At 35.8% G+C, this 22,315-nt stretch overlaps 1 protein-coding gene across 4 annotated transcripts in view; it reads right to left on the reverse strand.

The window, feature by feature from the left end:
* Positions 1-22,315, reverse strand: part of Kif2a (kinesin family member 2A) — a 60,427-nt gene that overhangs the window by 3,355 nt on the left and 34,757 nt on the right. For 2 of the 4 annotated variants that reach the window (XM_042690699.1, XM_042690698.1), the window contains exons 7-18: positions 20,141-20,236; positions 18,492-18,546; positions 17,820-17,982; positions 15,161-15,251; positions 14,976-15,039; positions 13,873-13,964; positions 12,952-13,094; positions 12,142-12,346; positions 11,452-11,562; positions 10,491-10,558; positions 4,249-4,362; positions 3,256-3,406 (exon numbers count right to left, since the gene is read on the reverse strand). In XM_042690699.1, the coding sequence (XP_042546633.1) occupies positions 3,256-3,406; positions 4,249-4,362; positions 10,491-10,558; positions 11,452-11,562; positions 12,142-12,346; positions 12,952-13,094; positions 13,873-13,964; positions 14,976-15,039; positions 15,161-15,251; positions 17,820-17,982; positions 18,492-18,546; positions 20,141-20,236 (1,353 nt within the window). The remainder of the gene's footprint in view (positions 1-3,255; positions 3,407-4,248; positions 4,363-10,490; positions 10,559-11,451; positions 11,563-12,141; positions 12,347-12,951; positions 13,095-13,872; positions 13,965-14,975; positions 15,040-15,160; positions 15,252-17,819; positions 17,983-18,491; positions 18,547-20,140; positions 20,237-22,315) is intronic. The other 2 variants (XM_042690696.1, XM_042690697.1) reach the window with 1 other exon arrangement.

Genomic DNA, 22,315 nt, shown 5'->3' on the forward strand with positions numbered 1-22,315 from the left:
GATAACCTTATAATGACATCATGAATAATAATAATTTTCACTTAGCCTAGGCTTTACTGCAAAATTACTCTAAAAAAGCAATCTCTGTATGAATAGGCCAATATAAATTTGTCATAAACACGTCGAAATATTTCATTAGTACTGATTTGTATATAGTTGTGTGTATTTCCTTAATACTCATTGGTGACTGAGTATCTCTGTGTATGCAAGTGTGAGAGAGACTTGGTATAGGGGCTTGAACTCAAGGCCTCATGCAATTGCTTTTTCGCTCAATGCTGGTACTCTACCACTTCCAGCTTTTTGCTGATTAACTGAAGGTAAGAGTATTGGATTTGTTTGTCCCAAATGGTTTTGAACGATGATTCTCAGTTCTTAGCCTCCTCAATAGCTAGGATTACAGGAGTGAGTCACATTGACAATTGCCCAGCTGTATTATTTCTTATCATTAACAATTTGGTTTATCTACATATATAATTCTCTGACTTAGGGACAGTTTAGCTCATAATTTGGTGACTTTATGATGGCATGAAATAAGTATACATTGCAATACCAGACTTTAAAATGTTCTTGTTCTAAAAAAGGATCTTGTATGTAGCCCAGGTAGGCCTCAAACATGTTATCCTCATGACTGCTGGGATTATATACTGCCAAGCTGAGTTTATATTTCTTAAATGAGATATAAAGACATCTTTAGATGGTAGACACATTATGTCCTTCAAGAAAATTACCAGACTCAACTTGTACTGTCATTAATTTTCATTTACACTATACAGTTTGTTTACTAATTGTGTGTGTGCGTGCACACATACACATGCATGACCACTGCAAGCAAGTCCTACAACTTGAATTCAGGACCTGTGTGCTGTCCCTGAGATTTTTGCTCAAGGCTAGAGCTGTATCACTTGACCCAGAGCTCTACTTCTGGCCTTCTGGTAGTTAACTGGAGATAAGTCTCATGGACTTTTCTGTCCTGGATGGCTTCAAATCTTGATCTCAGCCTCCTGAGTACAAAGGATTATAGACATGAACACCTGGCTACTTACTGATTTTTATAGAAAAAAATTTTTTTGTTTTAAGACACACAGTCTCTGGGCTGGGAAAGTGGCTCAGTAGTAGAGGGTTTCCCTTAAATGCATGAGGCCCTGGGTTTGATTCCTCAGCAACACATATGCAGAAAAAGCCAGAAGTGGTGCTGTGACTCAAGTGGTAGAGCGCTAGCCTTGAGCTGAAGAGCTGAGGGACAGAGACCAGGCTGAGTTCAGGCCCCACGACCAACCAAAAAAATAAAATAAAAATAATATAAACGTATGCTTAATTTTTTTGTAAAATTTGAGTAAAAACAAAAAAAAAAACAGGCAGGGCACCGGTGGCTCACGCCTGTAATCCTAGCTACTCAGGAGGCTGAGATCTGAGGATCATGGTTCAAAGCCAGCCCCAGGCAGGAAAGTCTATAAGACTCTTATCTCCAATAAACCACTAGAAAACTGGAAGTGGCGCTGTAGCTCAAGCAGTAGAGTGCTTGCCTTGAGCTGAAGAGCTGAGGGACAGTGTCCAGTCCCAGAGTTCAAGCCCCATGACCGACAAAAAAAACCCAGGAATATCTTCAGTTCTATTCCATTTTAATCTAGCTTGTTAAAACATAATATTAAAGAAGAATATATACACCTGCATCAGTACTTAACTACAGGGTGATTCGGGATCATCCCAGGAGGTAAGAAAAGTAAAAAGAAATACATAGTGTAAAACACAGTGTAAAAATCTGTGATGCTATGTAAAAGCCCTGGATTACTTCTGGCCACATAGTCAACCTAATGGCTCAACAAATACAAGAATAAAACGCAAAAAAAGATACCCTATAGGAAGTGTCTGTCTTAATCTGACTTTGTCTTTGGGAGATACCAGATCTAGGTACAATGCAAGGATTGTTTTATGCACTCAAAGTACAAGTGCAGTCTTTTCAAAACTTCTGGAGCAGATGGATTTTGGTGAGGATCTCATTTTTGAGTGTTACTTTCTAAAGTTCAAAGTGCAGAACTCTCTTTAACCCAGGTTTTCTTAACCTTGGAACTACTGACATATTTAGGGACTAGAGTAAGGGGCTGTGTCCTGTACAATGTATTATGCACTACCCATTAGATGCCAGCAGCATCATCCCACTTGTGATAGCCAAATAATATGACCACACATTCTGTCCTGGGCAGGTCAAATCATTTTTGTCAGCTATAGTGCTGCTGTCAGCCCAGATTTGGTAATGGAGAGTGGTATGGTAACAAAAAGTAGCATTTTCATGTTACTTTAGAATATTTTAGACTTAACATCTACTAAAAATATTAGAATAAGTTGGGCACTGGTGGCTCATGCCTGTAATCCAAGCTACTCAGGAGGCTGAGATCTGAGGATCACAGTTCAAAGCCAGCTTGGGCAGGAAAGTCGATGAGACTCTAATCTCCAATAAACCACTCAGAAAACCAGAAGCAGCACTGTGGCTCACATGGTAGAGCCCTTGCCTTGAGCTGAAGAGCTGATAGCCAGCGCCAGGCCCAGAGTTCAAGACCCACAACCGACAAAAAATAATAAAAAATTAAAAAATTAAAACCTAAGAGTTACCTTGTTGTAAGACTATTATTATATTTCAGAGGACAGGAAGCTTAACTTGATAGAATTTGGCTATGGCATACAGATCTAAGATTCTGACATGGGCCTAATCTTGGCCCCGATGATTAAACCTCTTCAAATATCAACCTGAAAGTAGGGATAATTATAGCCCTTACCACAATGAGTTGTTAGGATTAAATAAGACAACTAAAAAATAACTAAGTAAGGGCTGGGAAGGTGGCTCAGTGGTAAAGCACTTGCCGTGCATGCATGAGGCCCTGGGTTTGATTCCTCAGCACCACATAAGTAGAAAAAAAAGCCGCAAGTGGCACTGTGGCTCAAGTGGTAGAGCGCTAGCCTTGAGCTGAAGAGCTGAGGGACAGCACCCAGGCCCAGAGTTCAGGCCTCACGACAGGACCCCCCCCAAAAAACAAAACAAACGAAAAACCTAAGTAAAATGTCTATCAAAAATGCATGCCCTCTAGTAAGTAGCTAGTAAATTTGTCATGAGAAAATGCCAGGATTACAATTCACACAGAAAGCTTAACTACATCACTGAAAGTGTTTTGTTTGTGCTTGCCCTGCTTTAGGTGAAGGTTTATAATTACATTCTGCCATTGATTTTAACAAACTTACATCAGTTACTATTCAGTCACTCACATTTTGTTCACAAAGAAGTTTTAGATCATCCCTCTGAGGGGAGCTTCCCACACCCCACTGTGTCTCTAAATCATCAATCTGGTTTGGTGGATGGTGCATTATGGGACGGACATCACCAGCAGCAGAAGGATCTACTGTCAGTTCTTTCACCCTATAAATATAAGCATCTAAGATTAAGAAAGACCCATTAAGAGAAACACAAAAAAAAACCCTTCATCAATATAAAAACAATTCACAAACTAAAACTGATGATGTCACCTTTGTGGTCAAATTTATCTGAAATGCGTGGAAACATCTGTGGTTGTTTAATTCAAAAAGTTTAAGAAGAAATTTTACAATAACTTCAAGTTGAATTGAATAAAATAAGTAAAAATTAGCACTAAGTATATATATTCAAAAGAAATGTTATTACTGCAAAGCATTATGGCAAAGCATTTAAAATAGCATTTAGATGCACAAATTGGTCATGTTAAAATCTGTAATTTGGGAAACTTCCATTTACCAAACTTCTGATAGTCACAATGTTCAATATTAAGATAGCTAAATAGGAAACCCTTTTGTTTCTAATGTACAAATACTATAAAATTTTAATTTCTGTTCTTTTTAAATGCTTGCTCATCATGCTTGAATATACACATTTGGAAAAGGTTATCCTCTAAATCAAGAGGATTCTTGTTATTTTCTTGTAGAGAAGGAAATACAAGATTCTAAAGCTTAAATTCTTCATTTTAAGCAAAACAATTTAGCAGTTAGTGGCAAATATATGAAAGTGACATCATCCTTTAAAAAATGAAGCCCAAATTCTAAATCAACATTTTAAAGCAAATGAATAAAGGACATAAAAATGTAGATCATGCAATACAACCACCACCTGCCAAATGAAATGAAAATAAAAAATAAAATGGCTCAGGACAAAAGCAGCAAATAAAATGTTTTATCCATAGACAACTCAAAAGAAACTATTAAACATGTTACGTATAGAATGAACTAGACCTGGTAATCGAAGGAGAAAAGTCGTCATATTCATAAGAAGGAGAGAGATCAGGGCGATTGCCACTACCCTGTGAGAAGGGAATGTCTGATGGACTAATTCCAAACTCCTTTACTCTGCAGTACCAAAACAGCAACAAATGAAAAGGAAATGTTCTTGTGAAGTTGGCAATGCACATTTCAAGTTTTTAATTAGTACTATTTTGTTTCAAAAAGGATTTCAATCCAAAAGGGTTTCACACCACTGCTATAATCATGTATTTAGATTATTTTTAAACAAATAGTCCATACTAAGAAGTTTTTGAGTTGCTTCATCCTATGGATCCCCTACTTGAAAAACCTGAATCTTGTGCTGGGCACCAGTGGCTCACGCCTGTAATCCTAGCTACTCAGGAGGCCGAGATCTAAGCATCACTGTTCAAAGCCAGTACAGGCAGAAAACTGGAAGTAGCACTGTGACTCAAGTGGGAAAGCATTCACCTTGAGCTGAAGAGGTCAGGGACAGTGGCCAGGCCCAGAGTTCAAGCCCCATGACCAACAACAATAACAACAACAAAAACCAAAAACAAACAAACAAACCTCAATCTGCTGGGGCGCCAGTGGCTCATGCTTTTATTCCTAGCTACTCAGGAGGCTGGGATCTAAGAATAGAGGTTCAGAGCCAGCCCCTACAGTCCCGTTGCGACTTTTATCTTCAGTTAATCACCCAAAAACCAGACGTGGCACTATGGCTCAAGTAGTACAGATCCCAGCCACCTGAGTAGCTAGAATTTTTATGAGCCACTGGCGCCCCAGCAGATTCAGGTCTTTTTAATTTTTTAGTTTTTTTGAAATGTATTTGCCACACATGCTGGCAAGTTCACTTTATTCTTTTTTACTCCAAAGCTCATTTCTCATCTGCTTGAGAATTTAACTTGAACACCCATTAACCTCATGAACAATTTTTCCCTTGTCTTATACCTTCCTTCCCAAACCAAATGTTACTACTTACAGGAATCATAATTCTCAAATATTATTATTATTTTGTCGGTCGTGGGGCTTCTTGAACTCTGGGCCTGAGCGCTGTTCCTGAGCTCTTCAGCTCAAGGCACTTGAGCCACAGTACTACTTCCAGTTTCCTGGTGGTTAACTAGAGGTAAGAGTATTCTTATAGACTTTCCTGCCTGGGCTGGCTTTGAACCATGATCCTCATATCTCAGCCTCTTGAGTAGCTAGGATTATAGGCATGAGCCACCAGCACTTGGCTCAAGTATTACTCTTTGTTTTGTTTTTTGGTCCGGTCGTGGGGCCTGAACTCCGGGCCTGGGCACTGTCCCTCAGCTCTTCAGCTCAAGGCTAGCGCTCTACCACTTGAGCCACAGCGCCACTTCCGGCTTTTTTCTTTTTGCTTATGTGGTGCTGAGGAATCGAACCCAGGGCCTCGAGCATGCAAGGCAAGCGCTCTACCACTGAGCCACCTTCCCAGCTCCTCAAATATTACTCTTAAATTAAAACTCTTTTTTTGCCAATCCTGGGACTTGAACTTAGGTCCTGGACATTGTCTCTGAGCTTGCTTTGCTCAAGGCTAGCACTCTACCACTTGTGCCACAGCACCACTTCTGGCTTTCTTCTGTTTATGTGGTACTGAGGAATTGAACCCAGAGTTTTATGCATGCTAGGCAAGCACTCTACCACTAAACCATATTCCCAGCCCCTCTTAAAAACTCTTAATTACTGTTTCAACCAAGACCCAATCACTCCAATTTTTCTATTAAGCAGAATGTTCTTTCTGCTTCAGAAAGAGACAACTCTTGTTTCTCATTTGTCCTGCATAGTTCAAGGACAGCCACTCCTTTTACTATACTATCCTCTGCATATCAAATTTTGTGAGAGAACTGCAACTGGATTTATCTTCACCTTGATCACTTAGCATCAGTGTACTGTTACAAACTATCCCTCAATTCCCACAATGAAGTGTAAAACCATTTTCCTTGAATATTACTGAAAACAGAAATGCTCATAAAGTAGCAGACAGAATAATAATTTACATACATTACCTATCTCAGTTCTTAAATCAATCCTTTATGAGAGACAATGAGGTCAGAACACATAGAGGCTTTGCTACCATAGGTCATGAGCAGGCATGAAACCCATTTTTTTTTTTCTTGAGATCCAACACTCCTGAATCTCTACGCTAAGCCATGAAAGGCGAAGAAAAAATGCAAGATTAACAAGTTCCTAAAAATAGGGGAATTAATGTAAGGCAATACTGATTGTTCTTCAGATCATATAAATATTTCACCTTTTAAAAATATCTTAAGGCACACTTAATTTTAAAGACAAATAAGTTCTCTTTGCCTGCAAAAACAGTAAGTGTAGTCAGGGGCCAATGGCTCACTCCTATAACCCTAGCTACTAAAGAGGCTGAGATCTCAAGATTGTGATTTGAAGCCAGCCCAGGCAGGAAAGTCCATAAGACTTTTTTTTGGGGGGGGGAGGGGGTCCGGTAGTGAGGCCTGAACTCTGGGCCTGGGCGCTGTCCCTCAGCTCTTCAGCTCAAGGCTAGCGCTCTACCACTTGAGCCACAGCACCACTTGCGGCTTTTTTTTCTTTTTGCTTATGTGGTGCTGAGGAATCGAACCCAGGGCCTCAGGCATGCCAGGCAAGCGCTCTACCACTGAGCCAACTTCCCAGCACTCATAAGACTCTTATCTTCAATTAACCAAAAAGCTACAAGTTGAGCTATGGGTAAAGTGTGTAACACTAACCTTGAGCAAAAAAAAGCTCAAGGACAGTGCTCAAGCCCTGAATTCAAACCCAGGACAGACATAAAAAAAGGAAAAAAAGAACAATAGATTTGACTCTTAAAGGTTATAAAACACTAGCTGAGCTATCTAGAGAATGAAAATCTTTATTCCTAGAAAATCTTTTGAAATTTGGAAAAACAGAGACAGAGTAATTTGTCCCAAATGGTTACTACATTGCAAATGAGCAACAGTATTCAATAAAACACTGAAATGAACTAAGAAGAAACAACCAGATACAGATTGAATATCCTAACTCAAAAAACTGAAATATAAAAGCTCCAAAAAGCTCAAGAGCTTTTGGGTGCCTACATGAGACCAGATAAAAATTTCACATCTGACCTTTTATAATGAGTGAATCAAAATATTGTATAACAGAAATAAGTGATAATTGGTAAAGAAAGTAAATAAGAGATTTCAGTCTCATTAAAACATTACATATGCACGTATGAAATGGTGAACAATTAACATACACATACTATTTTTTAAAAGGTATATAAAACAGGATACTAGTAGAAGGAGGAAGAACAAACAGAAGGGGTATTATTATAGTCAAACTGTTTTGTACACATGTGAAAATGAACTATGAAGCTTATTGAGATTGGTTTAGGAAGAAGGGGTAATTAATGGAGGGGGTGATCAAGGTAATGAAAAGTGATGAAGGGGGTGATCAAGGGAGTCTGATCAAGGTAAAACGTAAATATATGTGTACATGTTAAATCTCCTAGTACAAATGAGTGATGCTAATAAAAATGTAAACACATAAAAGAAACAAATTACCTTCAGAGTGTGTGTATAAGATATATATGAAACATAAATGAATTTTGTGTTTAGACTGAGAGCCTGCCCACCAAAATATCTCATTTACTACATGAAAATATTCCAAAATTTGAATCCTGCACTCTCAAGCAAATGCTCTACCTGAACAGGATTTTCATACCAAAAATCTACTAGAATAACAACAAAAATTTGCAGCAAAGGTCTTATAATTCAAACTTTGAAAGGGATTAAAATTTGAAAATTAAGTTATTACATTTTTGAAGTAACATTACATTTTTTAAGTTAATGCCTTCTTATAAAAGGCCAATAGTTTGTATTTCTGTAAAGAGATTTTGTTTTATAGGCTGAAGACTGACTCAGGGCCTCAATTATGCTAGGTGACTGCTCTACCACTGAGCTACATTCCTAGCCCAATAGTTTTAAACTTTTCAATAAAGTTAACCACCATTAAAAATCTCCTCAGTTCGGCCGGGTGCCCAGCAGCTCAGGCAGGCCTGTAATCCTAGCTACTCATGAGGCTGAGACCTGAGAATCGTAGTTCAAAGCCAGCCCGGGCAGGAAAGACCATGAGACTCTTATCTCCAATAAACCAAAACCGAACTGGCGCTGTGGCTCCAGTGGTAGAGCACTAGCCTTGAGCTGAAGAGCTGAGGGACAGCGCCTAGGTCCAGAGTTTAAGTTCCAGGACCGACCAAAAAAAAAAAAAAATTCAGTTGAAACAAAAAAGCAAGATACTAAATAACAAAGGGTATAATCCAAACATAGCTATCTAAGTTGCTCAAAGATATTTTCCATCATTAGAACTATTTTTATTAAGAGAAAAATAAAATTATTCTACTGAAATCGAGGTCTGTTAGAGTAGAAGTTAATGGGTTTGGGAAAGTTATTTACAATTTAGATCAGGAAGGAACAGAAAACATTTTTCAGGGACTCATAATACTCATAATACTCTATTTCCTATTCTGACAAAAATATTTTCACTTTGTAAATATGAGTTCAAGTACTCTTGAATGTTTCTAGCTACTTTTTATGTGCATATATTTCAGATTTTAAGAAAAATTTTAAGATGGGGCTAGGAATGTAGCTTAGCAGTAGAGCACTTGCCTAGCAAGCAGGAAGCCTTAAGTTCAATTCTCAGTATCACAAAAATAGAAAAAGCTAGAAGTGGGGCTGTGGCTCAAGCGGCAGAGTGCTAGCATAGAGCATAAGAAGCTCAGGGACATGCCCAGGCCCTCCGTAAAAGGGGTAGGGGGGGGTGGGGGAAGGGTGGGGGAGAGGCCGGCAAAGGGACATTAAAATAAAAATTATATAGTAAAATGAAGAAATAAGACAAATATTTTGGTAGAAAAGACATTCTTCACTCTAGAAATAGGTTGCAAAAATTCTAAAATCATGAATGTCATATGTCATAATAGAAGCAATGGTAGAATAAAATTTATGGAATAAATGTGCCCACCCCAACTTTAATAGTATCAATGACACAGGTGCTTACTGAAGTTGGAAACACTGCTGACAACCATTTAGACCAGAAAAAACTTGGACCAGGAAAAACTGTTAAAATTTTTTTTCTCAATCTCTAGATTTCCCATATATAGCAGTTAATATCAAGAATTTTCAGCACATAACAAAATCATTTGTCAAAATACAGATTAGCCCCTCTATGTTCACTTACATCATAATTTTTCTTTGGCAGTACTGAGATTGAATTCAGTGCCTCATGCTTGCTAGGTAGAAGAGCTACACTTGAACCTTACTCCAGCCCCTTTTAGTCTTTTTTTTGTTGTTGGTTCTGGGGCTTGAATTCAGCCAGGTGCTGTCCCTGAGCTCTTCTTTTGCTCAAGGCTACCCACTCTACCACTTTGAGCAACAGCACCACTTCTGGTTAATTGGAAGTAAGAGTCTCACAGTCTACATGGGCCAGCTCTGAACCACAATCCTAAGATTTCAGGCTTCTGAGTAGCTATAATTAGCAGGAATGAGCCAACAGCACCAAACCCCTTTTAGTCTTAATTTAATAAGAATTAGCATGCCTCACATGTAATTATATAAATATATTTAAGTAAAACATATTTGCAAAAACATAATCATGTTCTAAGACATAAAGGTAAATAAAGATACTAGGCTCTTCTCAAATTATATAAAACATTTTCATTCATTTTTTACAACTTTATAAAACAGGTGTAAGTATTAAGTAACATGTAAAATTTTATTTTGAAAATTAAAAAAATAATGTGAAAAAGTTTACCCTATCAGGTTTGTTTTGCTTGTTTCACTTATATTTTGCCAGTATCAGGGTTTGAACTCAGGGCTTCTAGCTCTAGCCAGTTTGCTTGTTGGCTGTTCTACCACATAAACCACACCTCTAAGGCAAGCTTTTTTGCTGGTTAATTGCAGACAGAGTGTCATGACTTTTCTGTCTGGGTTAGCTTGGAACCACACTCCTCTTGTGTCGGCCTTCTGAGTAACTAAAGTTAAAAACATTAGCCATTGGTACCCACATGCTTTGTTTAGTTCTCACTATGTCCCTCAGGCTGGCCTGAAACTTGAGATCCTCTCACCTAAGCTTCCCCGATGCTAAAATCACAGGTACGAACAGTGTCAAACTGCCCTATTAAATATTAAACATGCTAATTACTGCTCTTATTAGTTTCAAATTTTTAATTAGAGAAATATCTTTCATACCTATTTGCATATCTTAATGTATTAAGTGTATTTTCACAGGATGCCATTCCTGGAGAGATTGTAGCAATCTAAGAGAAAGAAAAAAAAGCAAATTTAAAATACCATAAATAATAGAGAAAATAAATATAACTAATAATAACTTTGGGTTTTATCTTACAAAGGTTATTTAAAATATTTATTAATAACAACTGATCTCTAATCAAATAATTATCAAATCTATTAAGAATATAAGCAACTCTGAAGACAATTAGAAAAGCATTAAAAGACTGGCAATACATGAAAGTAAACACTTAAAGGAACAACCCTGACTGCCTCCTCTTACTTAATTTTATTTTTATTTATTAATTATTTTGCTGCTCCTGGGATCTGTACACAACACAATACAATATGCAACACAGCTAAATCTAAAAGAGATGATTTGTTTTTGGTGCTAGTACTGGGGCTTAGTTTTTTCGCACAAGGAAAGCCTCTATCACTTGAGCAACATCTCCACTTTTAGCTGTTTGATGGTTAATTGGAGACAAAAGTCTCAAGGACTTTCTTGCCCCAGCTGGCTTCGAACTTCAATCCTCAGATCTCAGTCTCCTGAGTAGCTAGGTTTTATATTTCCATTTGCTGCTCATGTACCATGGAACAAAAAAAAAGGAAAGTTTGGAGTTAATGTCTGCTAAACAAAACAAACCAATCTCCAGGAGAAAAAACAGAATCTCTACAAAGTATTCATTTTACACACACACACACACACACACACACACACACACACACACACACACTCAGACAGTGGAATCAACACTGCAATATAATTCTTTCTATCAGTTTGGCAGGGACCATATCATTTTAAATATCACTATCTTTCACAATAAGAGGACTGAAACGATTAAAATTAATAGGGGGTTTAAATTTTCCAAATATTGTACAATACATACAGCATTAAAGAAACTAAAATCAAAAATTCACTTACCATGCAGGTACGCGAGTTTTCACCTATAAATGAATCCCTTAACACCTGAGTGAGTTTACTTGCTCGGAAAGGAGTATGAGGTTTATTTCTACCTAAGGCTCTGATGCACTCCTGAAAATTAAGAAAGCAGGTATTATAGGTTAGGCTTTCCCATCATTCCAAAACATGTATCTGAAAACTATGACTAGCATTCAAAAGTGACAAGCAATAGAGAGACACTGTAAACTCCTAAATTTTAAAGTGGCATTCCAAAAAAAAAAAAAAAAAAAAAAGAACATCTTATATTGTAATCCGTCCACCCTTTGCTTTTCCAGTAAAGGAAAAGACAAAGTAAAGTTAACTGGCCTCACTTTTGAAAGTCAATCCATACTGCTTTCTAAGATATTATTTATTAGTTCAATTCTGTGGTTGTCTTCCTGAAGAAATCATAACTAAGTATGGCTCTTTAGTATCTATCTAGGCAGCCTCAGAATAGGCCTGCAAACTCACCTATCCTTTATCCATCTAAAAAGAATGATGTGCATAAGGAAAAATTCTAGGTACAATAAATAAAAGCTATAAACTTAAGTATAACTAGACTTTGAAAACACTTTTTTTTCAGTAGGTTAAAAGCAGCACTATTATTTTACATTAAACAAAATTAAAAGTCAACAGTATAAGACCTTTCACGAGTAAATACATTTTATTTACCTTGAGTGCTAAAAGGCTTTTATTAATTTCAGCACCTTCAAGCCTAGTTTGCCTGTCTGCACTGGAAGTATCGGCTCCTCTTTCATTTCCAGCCAAATCAATGAGAGAGAACTTGCCATGTAGTTTTCCTTTCCTTCTGAGAATAATCTGAAACACTGCATGGCTCCGAGATGAATGTGCATTTGCAGATGTTTGACCAGATGTTCTACAAAGTGATTAAAGACATCCTGATATATATGAATTCTATGAATCACATTAACCATGATACTCTCATTCAAAAAGCAACAACAAAAAACTCAGTTAAAATTTAACCAGTTTTAATTATTTAAATTCAAAAGAGACACTCTTAATGTAACTATTAAGGATAAAGAAATGTATATAATCTCCCATTCTTCCAATACATTCATACCGTTATTTATAGGCAACATCAAGTCACAATTTAACAAAAGATTTTATGAACAGTACTTTTTGTGTATGTGCAAATCCTGAGCTTTAAACTCAGGGCCTGGGCACTGGTCCCTGAGCTTTTGTGGTCAAGGGTAAAACTCTACCACTTGAGCCACAGCTCTACTTAAGGTTTTTTTGGTGATTAACTAGAGATAAAGGCCTAACAAACTTTCCTGTCAATGCCAGCTTTAAAAACAGTGATTCTCAGATCTCCATCTTCTGAGTAGCTAGGATTATAGGTATGCGCTACTAGCAGCTGGCTAAACAATGTTTATTTCAAAATACATGGGAGAAAACTATAGCTTCATTCTTATGTTATAGCCACAGTTTCTTTAACTGAAATTTCCCTCTCTCGAGATTTACCTGCAGCTGTTGCCTATGTCAATAAGTTTCAGGACATCTTCCACACATTTGACCTCCCGTTCCTGTAATCCCACCACTTGAACCTGCTGTTTTCCATCTTCTAGTACTCTTAATTTTGTTTTCCTATTTAGCAAGTCAAATACCTATGAAAAACCATATTCAAATTAGAACTAGTTTAAGAAAAAAGTCAGTTGTACAAAAATGGTTAAGAGTCTGAAAATTGTTTGAGATGAAATGAGTGGTCATTATTACATTAGTGCTTGACATTAAGAGCTTCAACTGATTATTTCTTTTCTTTTTATTTGCCAGTCGTGGGGCTTCAACTCTAGGTGCTGTCCCTGAACATCTTTATGTTCAAGGTTAGTGGTCTACCACTTGAGCCACATCTCCATCTGCGTCTTTTTCTGAGTAGTTTATTGGAGATAAGAGTCTTACAGACTTTCCTACCTGGGCTGTCAAATGATATTTTTTAAATCTCAGGATAAACTCAGGATAAAATAATATTGCAAATACATATAAAATTTATAGTAGTGAAAACTGAAACCAATGTGAATATACTCAATGTTGCTGAACCGCACACCTGAAGATGTTTAAAATGTGTATTTTAACTGCCCCCACCCCTTTTGTGGAAGAGCCTCAAGCTAGTTAGCTAAGAGTGCAACCACTTAATCCATGTTCCTAGTACTTTTGGCTGAGCTAGCCTCCACTATGATTTACTTAGCCTCCTGAACAGTTGAGATTACTGTGCATGCCTTATTTTGAGACAAGATCTCTGATGGCTTTGCTCAAGTTGGCCTAAGAACCATGATCCTTCTGTTCTACCTCCAAAGTAGCAGGGATTATAGAAACGTACAACCATGTCCAGCCCCTCCCCCCTTTTTCTTACAATTAAAAAAAAAAAATTGCTAAGTCTCCACATACCTTTCCACTATAGATTTCAAAGAAGGTTGCATATACTTGAAGTTCTAGTTTCTTATAATTTGGCTTCTTTATCATTAAAAAGACATCTCGAGCTATCAAAAAATTCACACAAACATTATTAAAATGCAATGAGCTATTTACTATTTTTCAATAGTTTAATTTTTCTAGTTTTAAAGGGAGCTAATTTTCACCTAGCATGACAGCATCAATTATAAAAATAACAACTATTCATTTGATTAAAAAAACTGCAACAGAAGTTACTCTGCTTTATAAAAGGTTCTTACTACTTATTCTTACAAATAACATAAATAGGTGGTCAGAATAAAGTCATTCCGTATCAAACAGAGGCTTTTAATTATTTTATTAAAAATTGTTGGGTGGGATGCCAGTGGCTCACATCTGTAATCCATGCTATTCAGGAAACTGAGATCTAGTTCAAAGCTGAGACCTGGTTCAAAGCCAGCCCAGAAAGGAAAATCCAATTAACCACCAGAAAGCCAGAAGTGGTGTGTTGTATCTTAAAGTGGTATAGCCTTGAGGAAAAGGAGCCAGGCCATATGAGTTCAAGCCCCACACTGACAAAAAGAAAAACAAAAAATGTTTTGGGATTTGAACTCACTAAACACTTGAGCCATACCCCACAGAAGTTTTTTTTGTTTATGTTCCTGGAACTTTAACTTTGAGACCTAACCCTGGACTCCTTTTGCTAAAGGCTATTACTCTACCCACTTGAGCCACAGTGCCACTTGTGGCTTTTTCTTAGTAGTAGCAGTAAGAATCTCAAAGGACTTGCCTGCTCAGGATGGCTTCAAACCTTGATCCTCAGATGTCAGCCTCCTGAGCAACTAAGATTACAGGCATGAGCCCAAAAGCTTTTTACAATGTAGCTATTCAATAATTTATACTGGCTTAATAATAACGTCATACAAGTATAATAAAAATTTTTGTCACCAAAAGGTAACTTTACAGTTATTTTGTAACAATCTGATAACATACAAATTGAATATACAATGTGTATAGCCAGACAGTATTTTAAAGCTTTATTTCAAAACCACTCGACTAATCCAACAAATACTAAAAATTACATGCTAAAGGACATTTACCTGCTAATGCATAAATTCCTTTAGAACAATCCTGGTTCTTTCCTGAAAAGTCACCACCCATAGTCTACATTTAGGGGGAAAAAAGAGGTTATGCAGGAATAAATCTTAAGAATCGAGGTCTTAGTATTTTAAAAGGGAAAAGAAGTTGGTACATCATACCAGGATACCAAGATGTAATTACTTACATGGGTTTTTCCACTTCCAGTTTGTCCATAGGCAAAGCATGTAGCCATTCCTCTTTCAAATATAGTTTCTACTAATGGCCTAGCAGTAAACCTTAAAAATAAAATGTGACTGTCATAAATATTTGTTGAGTAACAAAAATAATATCAAATAATGTAAAGTATATTTTATTAATAATTAAAGCATACAGCAGGGTTTTAAAATCCACTTTTTTATTGTTATAGTAAAGGTGATGTACAGAGGTTACAATTACATAAGTCAGGTAATGAGTACATTTCTTTTTGAACAGTGTCACCTCTTCCTCATTTTTCCCTTCCAAACACTATCTCCCCAAGATGTATAATCCATTGCCAATAGAGTGTCTAGTGAGTATCACTGCTCCATCTGTTAACACTTTTTCCCACCATTTCTGTGCTTCTTCTTACCTTCTCCCCAAATAGATAAACTTACATATAAAACAAAGGGAAGATTTTAAATAATTATCTTTAAAGTACTTAAAGTTATTTAAATAATTTCAAATAATAATTCCATAAAAGAATGGTCATAGAAATAATGAAAATATGATATAAAATAAAGCAAGGTTATCTCAATAAAGAATAAAAAGGATAAAACCTATAAAAATGTTATCTTAGATCTTAAGTAGGTAGAAAAACAACAATTACCTTGAATATAGATAAATCGCTTATACTAGGGGAAAAGGGAACAAAAGTTAAAACTAAAAGACAGTGAGTTCTGAGTTGAGGAACTGGTTTAAAAAAAAGATTGCCAAGCCAGGTACCAGTGGGTCATGCCTGTAATCCTAGCTACTCAGGAGGCTGAGATATGAGGATTGCGGTTCAAAGCCATCCTGTGCAGGGAAGTCCATGAAACTCTTATCTCTTATCTTACCACCAGAAAACAGGAAGTGGTACTATGGCTCAAGTGGTAGAGTACAAGCTTTTTTGTTCAAAAGCTGAGGACACTGCAGAGATCGAGTCTTAGCCAAAAAGAATCCTAGCCAAAAAAAAAAAAGTGGGAAGGAGTAAGAAATACTCCTTCATTAAGCAGAGTATTAAAAAGTATGCTAGAAAACAAATCTACAAATGGAACACCATATAGTTCTGCTAAATTTTCTTTAATGTAAAATTGGAGAAGGTATAGAACAAAAAGCATAGGAGAAAGTTAGCAGTACTAGGAATGAACATGCAAAATGAGTAGCCCCCAAAATTGTACATACTTCCTAAATCCATAAAAGTTAAGCACAATAGGGCAATTATTATAAAGATAAAAAAGACAGGCTTTAATGAGGATGGAACAGAAGGGAGTGAAGAGGAAGAAAAAAATGTTTTACAGAAAGCTAAAAAAAGTACAATTTATATGACAGGCACCAGTGGCTCACACTTGTAATCCTAACTACTCAGAAGATTAAGACCTGAGGATCACAATTCAAATCCAGCCCAGGTAGGAAGGTTATGAAACTCATATTTCCAACTAACCACAAAAAGCTGTTAAGTAGAGCTGTGACTAAAGTGATAAAGCCCTAGCCTTGAGCACACCAAAAGCTTAAGAGACAGCAGCCAGGTCCAGGAGTTCAGGCCCAGAGCCAGAAAAAAAAAAAGTTTAATTTATAATACCCTTTAAAAATATTCTTCATGGGCTGGGAAGGTGACTCAGTGGTAGAGCGCTTGCCTTACAATGCATGAGGCCCTGGGTTCGATTCCTCAGCACCACATAAGCAAAAAGAAAATAGCCGGAAGTGGTGCTGTGGCTCAAGTGTCTATAGAGCGCTAGCCTTGAGCTGAGGGACAGCGACCAGGCCCAGAGTTCAGGCCCCACAACCAGACCCCCCCCCCAAAAAAAAATTCTTCACAGTATCCCTATATATATACAGTATTCATATATTCTTTAATTATTTTTTTACAGATGAACACTCAGTTTACTTGCTAAAAATCAATGGTCTTCACATTTCCTTTGTAACACAATTACCAGGATTCTTATTAATTCTAAACTATTTAGAATTTACAAAATAAGAGGGTAATAAAACATAACTTTCAAGCAATTACAAATTCAGTTTTATATAAAATAAAACAGCAATATACACTGAAATCAATGTAAAATTCATTAGCAATAAGTATGTTTAGAACTAGTGATATAGTTTAACTCAGTAGCAAGGTGCTTGCCTACCAAATCTAAGCCCTGGGTCTGATCCTTAGTGCCATAAGAATATAGAAGGGGAAAAAAAAGCAGAAATTAGGAAGTTTGTAAAAAGTGATCTATGAAAATTAAACACTGACATAAAAGTTTGCAATGTCTACATATTTAATACATGAAAGCTTAAATTTTGTAAGCCATAAACATAGGATTCTCAAGTATTAAAACCATACTCAGATTAAAGATGATAATATAAAACTTTTAAATTTTTATATTACATCCCATTCCATAGATTACATTAACATTTTCCAAGAATTTCTCATCCATGTGTATGTGTTAATTAACTGGCCCTGAAAACTATGATTTTTTTCTAAGTAAGAGAGCAAGTATTAATACTTATTTTTAATTTAGCACATTTTCTTCATTTAAATCCAGAAGAAAAAAAAACCCACTACACTCCTGGAGAGCAGAAAACAAGGTGATGATCACACAGTATAAAAACAGCACTCTAATTTAGAACAAATTACCTACCTGTAAACCATTTCATTAGGAGCTGAGTCATCGAAGGCATAATCAAAACGAAATGTTTGGTTTTCTAAGTACCTTGTTAAATCTACTTTTTGTTTAGGTTCATGTACCATCACAACATCTTTACTAGGGATTGTGATCACATCAAGATCTTTCATTTGAGTTTCTAAAAGAACAAATGAAAATCAGTGCCCCATATTTTTTCAAAGCATTTGAATACACAAAATTAATCTTAATAAAAATTTAGATCAAAGAAGTATAAAGATCTATAAACAAAATAGTTCATAAATATGCCATTCAATAAAGCAAACTATGTCAGACTAAAAAGCAAAACAACCAAGATTCATTTCTGGGAAACAAGAATCAAGAATGGCAATGCTTTAAAGAACAGTAACAACCCAACAGGGCTACCCATGGAAATCTACCTAAGTTAATGCACAAATGAAAGGCAATGATTTACATTTAAGTTTCTAAGCCAATGTGAATTATGTAGTTATCAAAACATACTACTAATTACATGAAATTAAATTTTTAAGTGGTTGTTTTTTTTGAGACAATGTCTCATGACATAGCTCAGACTGGCACAAAACTGAAAAACAGCCTCACTCTCCTAAGTGTTGGTCTGTGCCAACTTGCTGTGTTTCAACTTTTTATAGAGTTTATTAAGCATTATACCTTTTTTATTGAGTGGTCGTTTTCTTACACAAACACATATTCTATGTTCATCAATCTAGAAATAAAAAAATTTTACTTCAGTAATTATCAAGAGTTTCTAAAAATCTATGCATAGAACAAGTATGACAATTAAGCTTAAGAAATAATTAGCTTTGAACACACTTTAAAGGTTGTCAGACACAATTATTTCTAAAGTGTAATAGAAATGTGCTAATTTTGGCTTAGGTAAGCCATTACCTTGGGAAATAATTATGTTAGAAAATAATTTTTGTACAAAGTCATATAGTACTTGAAGTGCTATGTTGTATACAAAAAAATAAATAAAACTTTCTACTCTAGAAAGTGTTTTATATATATATATATATATATATATATATATATATATATATATGTATATGTATATATATATATTCAGGTTGATTATCAGGAATGTTGTTGGCAAAAATTACTATAGAAAAACCAGAACTCTCAGATTACTGAGCAAAATACTTCAGAAAAATTTTTAAATTATAAATTATTTTCTGTGTGTGTGTGCCAGTACTGGTGCTTGAACTAAAGGCTTCACGATTTTTTTCAGCTTTTTCATGCATATCTGGTGCTCTGCCACTTATACCACTTCTCTAATCCATGGCAATTCTTATGTATAAATATTTTTTCATAAAAGTTATATTCTCAATGCAGCCTTCTTCAAATAAAAACATTACCATGAAGCTAAAATTAAAAGCCAAAATCTTTTATTATCATTACCAGACTAATTAAATTCTATTATATCCTATATAATACACCTAACACAAATGTATTTTGTAGTCAACACTTATAAACTTTAGGTCATATGGATTACATTATTCAAAAAGCATTTTCTGTACAACTACTTCTCATTCCAATTTTTGTTTTTGGTTCCAGTGATGGAATTTGAACTTTGGGCCTAGCACTCTAAGTTGACTTTTTTGCTCAAGGCTGGTGTTCTACTACTGGAGACACAGCTTCAATTCTGGCTTTTTTTGCTGGTTAGTTGGAAATAAGTTGAATGGACCATTCTCCCTTGGGCTGGCTTTGAACTGTGATCCTCAGAACTCCGTCTTCTGAGTAGCTAGAATTACTGCAATGAGCCACCAGCACCCAGCCCAAATTCTCCTTTTTCAACAGCAAAAGAGTTGAAGACTGCAGACTGTCTTCAGCACTGTATTTCTGGTATACTGTAGATTTCAAGAACCATCCTTTCATCAAAAAAAGATGAATAATAAATCAGAGTGACAGTTGGATCAATAGTTTAAGCCAAAGAGGAAATGAGCTTAGAACTGAGATCAAACCTAAGTGGCAACTGGAAATGAACTGAGTCTTCTTAGATCACTCTATCTAAGTGACTCTAGAGTCCTCTAGAGTCTTAGATCTCTCTTAGATCTTCTCTGTCCTTCCAGAGACAGGAAAGCTTTGCATGCATCTCCCTGGGCAGCATTGCAGTATCTGAAATTATGGGAGACGAGAATACAAATAGATGATTTCTTGATTTTCTTCTTAAAATATAAGGATTGAGCCCTCATAAAGAAAGAAACATAGCTAAATACAATATTAATTTAGTAGACATCAACATTTTTTTTTTTACAAAATAAGTAAGTAGTACCAGTGCAATAGTTTACAAAGAATCTTACAGGATCTGCTGTCGTTAACGGTCTATAATCCAAACTTCCTCTAAAGTCTCTGATCATACACATAATTTCATAATTTGGGTTTGTAGCATCAACATCCTATCAGAAAACAAAGAAAATTTACCAATTATAATAATATTACATGCTGTATTTATGTTGTATGTGTTTTGAAAATTGTAACTGAATTAGTGTCATTTGCCGTAACCCCTTCTTAAATTGAAACTGTGACAGTTTCAGAGTTCAGGTTTAATACATTCACAATCACTTCCATATTAATAACTAATAATTAGTATCTTATTAATTATAAAAATCCCTTTTATCTTTTAACTATTTAAAACATCATCTACTATACCTATGCTTTATCTCAGAAAAGAAAGCAAAAGAGAAATAGCACTCATGTAAAAGACCACCAAAGAATTCTAGAGAAGTTGAAATTACAGAAAAATACAATCTAGATTTGCTAGGAAGGTGGCTCAGTGATAGAGTGGCATGCATGCATGAGGCCCTGGGTTCGATTCCTCAGCACCACATAAGCAGAAAAAGCCCAAAGTGGCACTGTGGCTCAAGTGGTAGAGTGCTAGCCTTGAGCAAAAAGAAGCTCAGAGACAACACCCAGGCCCAGAGTTCAGGCCTCACTACTAAAAAGAAAAAATCTAGATTTAAATTTAATTACTTAGTGTTTTAGCAAATCAGAATATGGGTTCATTTATATTCACTTCCTACTTTTGTGGACTCAATAAAAACAAAACCTTAAGGCATGGCAAGACAGCCACATGTCAATAAGACAGAACTTACAGGAATTAAGTCACATCATTTTTCATTTTTCAAATATCCAAATGACTTTTATGCTCTAAAATTAACAAAGTTCAGATTAAATTATAAATAATCATTAGCAGGTTCTCCTAGCCATGAACAATTAATTATTAAACATTTTTAAAAGTCAGATTTTTTTCATAAGTCATACTCAGATTTGCTTTAAATGTAAATATTAAATGTTACTCAAATTTTTCAGTTAACCTTCTAGGAAGTAATACCAACTATGTCAACTGAGAAGCAGAAAGTAAAATTAGATTAGAGATTACAAAGATGTTTAAATATTATCAAGTACCCAAAGGAAACACTAGGTGGCATCTATGCCAGTATCATTATCTATTTGTGTATTATTTATTTCAAAACTCTACTAGAAATCCTCTGGTGACTTAGCCATAAGCTGAGCTACTTAAGTTGAATATCATACTGGATCCTCAGTTCCACAACACAAGTGTAAAAGATTAAGGACATTTACATATGCTAAATAAACAACCTCATGTTTTAGTAAACAAAACAAATTCTGAGATTAAAATAGATACAAGCACATTGAAAGATTATAGACAAAGTAACATTCCTATCAAGGAGTAGAAGAACAGTTTCCTATTGTTATCAAATAGCTTTGCTACCATCTGAAGAAAATGAGAGGAACATAGAAAAGACCAATATCGCTCAATAAAAATCAAAACACAAGAATTTTCTTCCTTTTCACTATGCCATGATGAAATTAAATACAGAAAACAATGCAACTTTATATACAATGGCCTATTATTCAAAAAGCAAAAACACTAGGGCTAATACACTAAAAAACATGAAAAATACATGAAATCTCTTATGGCAACATATTTTCAAGAGTTTGTTATTTCACAATTTTAACATAAAGAATTTGTTTTATTTCTTTTGTCTACTGCAATTTAAATTCAGGGATTCACACTTCTTTAGCCTGTTTGCTAAACTGGCAGACTACCACTTGAGTCACACTTCCAGCCTGGCCTTTTTAAATTATTTTGGAGATAGAACCTTGTGGCCTTTTCTGCCTGGGTTAATTTCAAACCAAGATCCTCTGAATTTCAGTCTCCTGTGTAGTTAGGGTTTCAGGTATGAACCACTGGTGCCCAGCTAATGTAACTAACTCTTTAAATTTATAAAATGAGTGATACCTCTCCACAGTTTTTTCAATGACAGTCTCAAGAATCATAGGTTAGGGGCTGGGAAGGTGGCTCAGTGGTAGAGCGCTTGCCTTGCATGCATGAGGCCCTGGGTTTGATTCCTCAGCACCACATAAGCAAAAAGAAAAAAGCTGGAAGTGGCGCTGTGGCTCAAGTGGTAGAGCGCTAGCCTTGAGCTGAAGAGCTGAGGGACAGCGCCCAG

This window comes from Dipodomys spectabilis, unplaced genomic scaffold (assembly GCF_019054845.1).
Source record: "Dipodomys spectabilis isolate Male_0828 unplaced genomic scaffold, ASM1905484v1 ptg000140l, whole genome shotgun sequence".
Lineage (NCBI taxonomy): Eukaryota > Metazoa > Chordata > Mammalia > Rodentia > Heteromyidae > Dipodomys > Dipodomys spectabilis.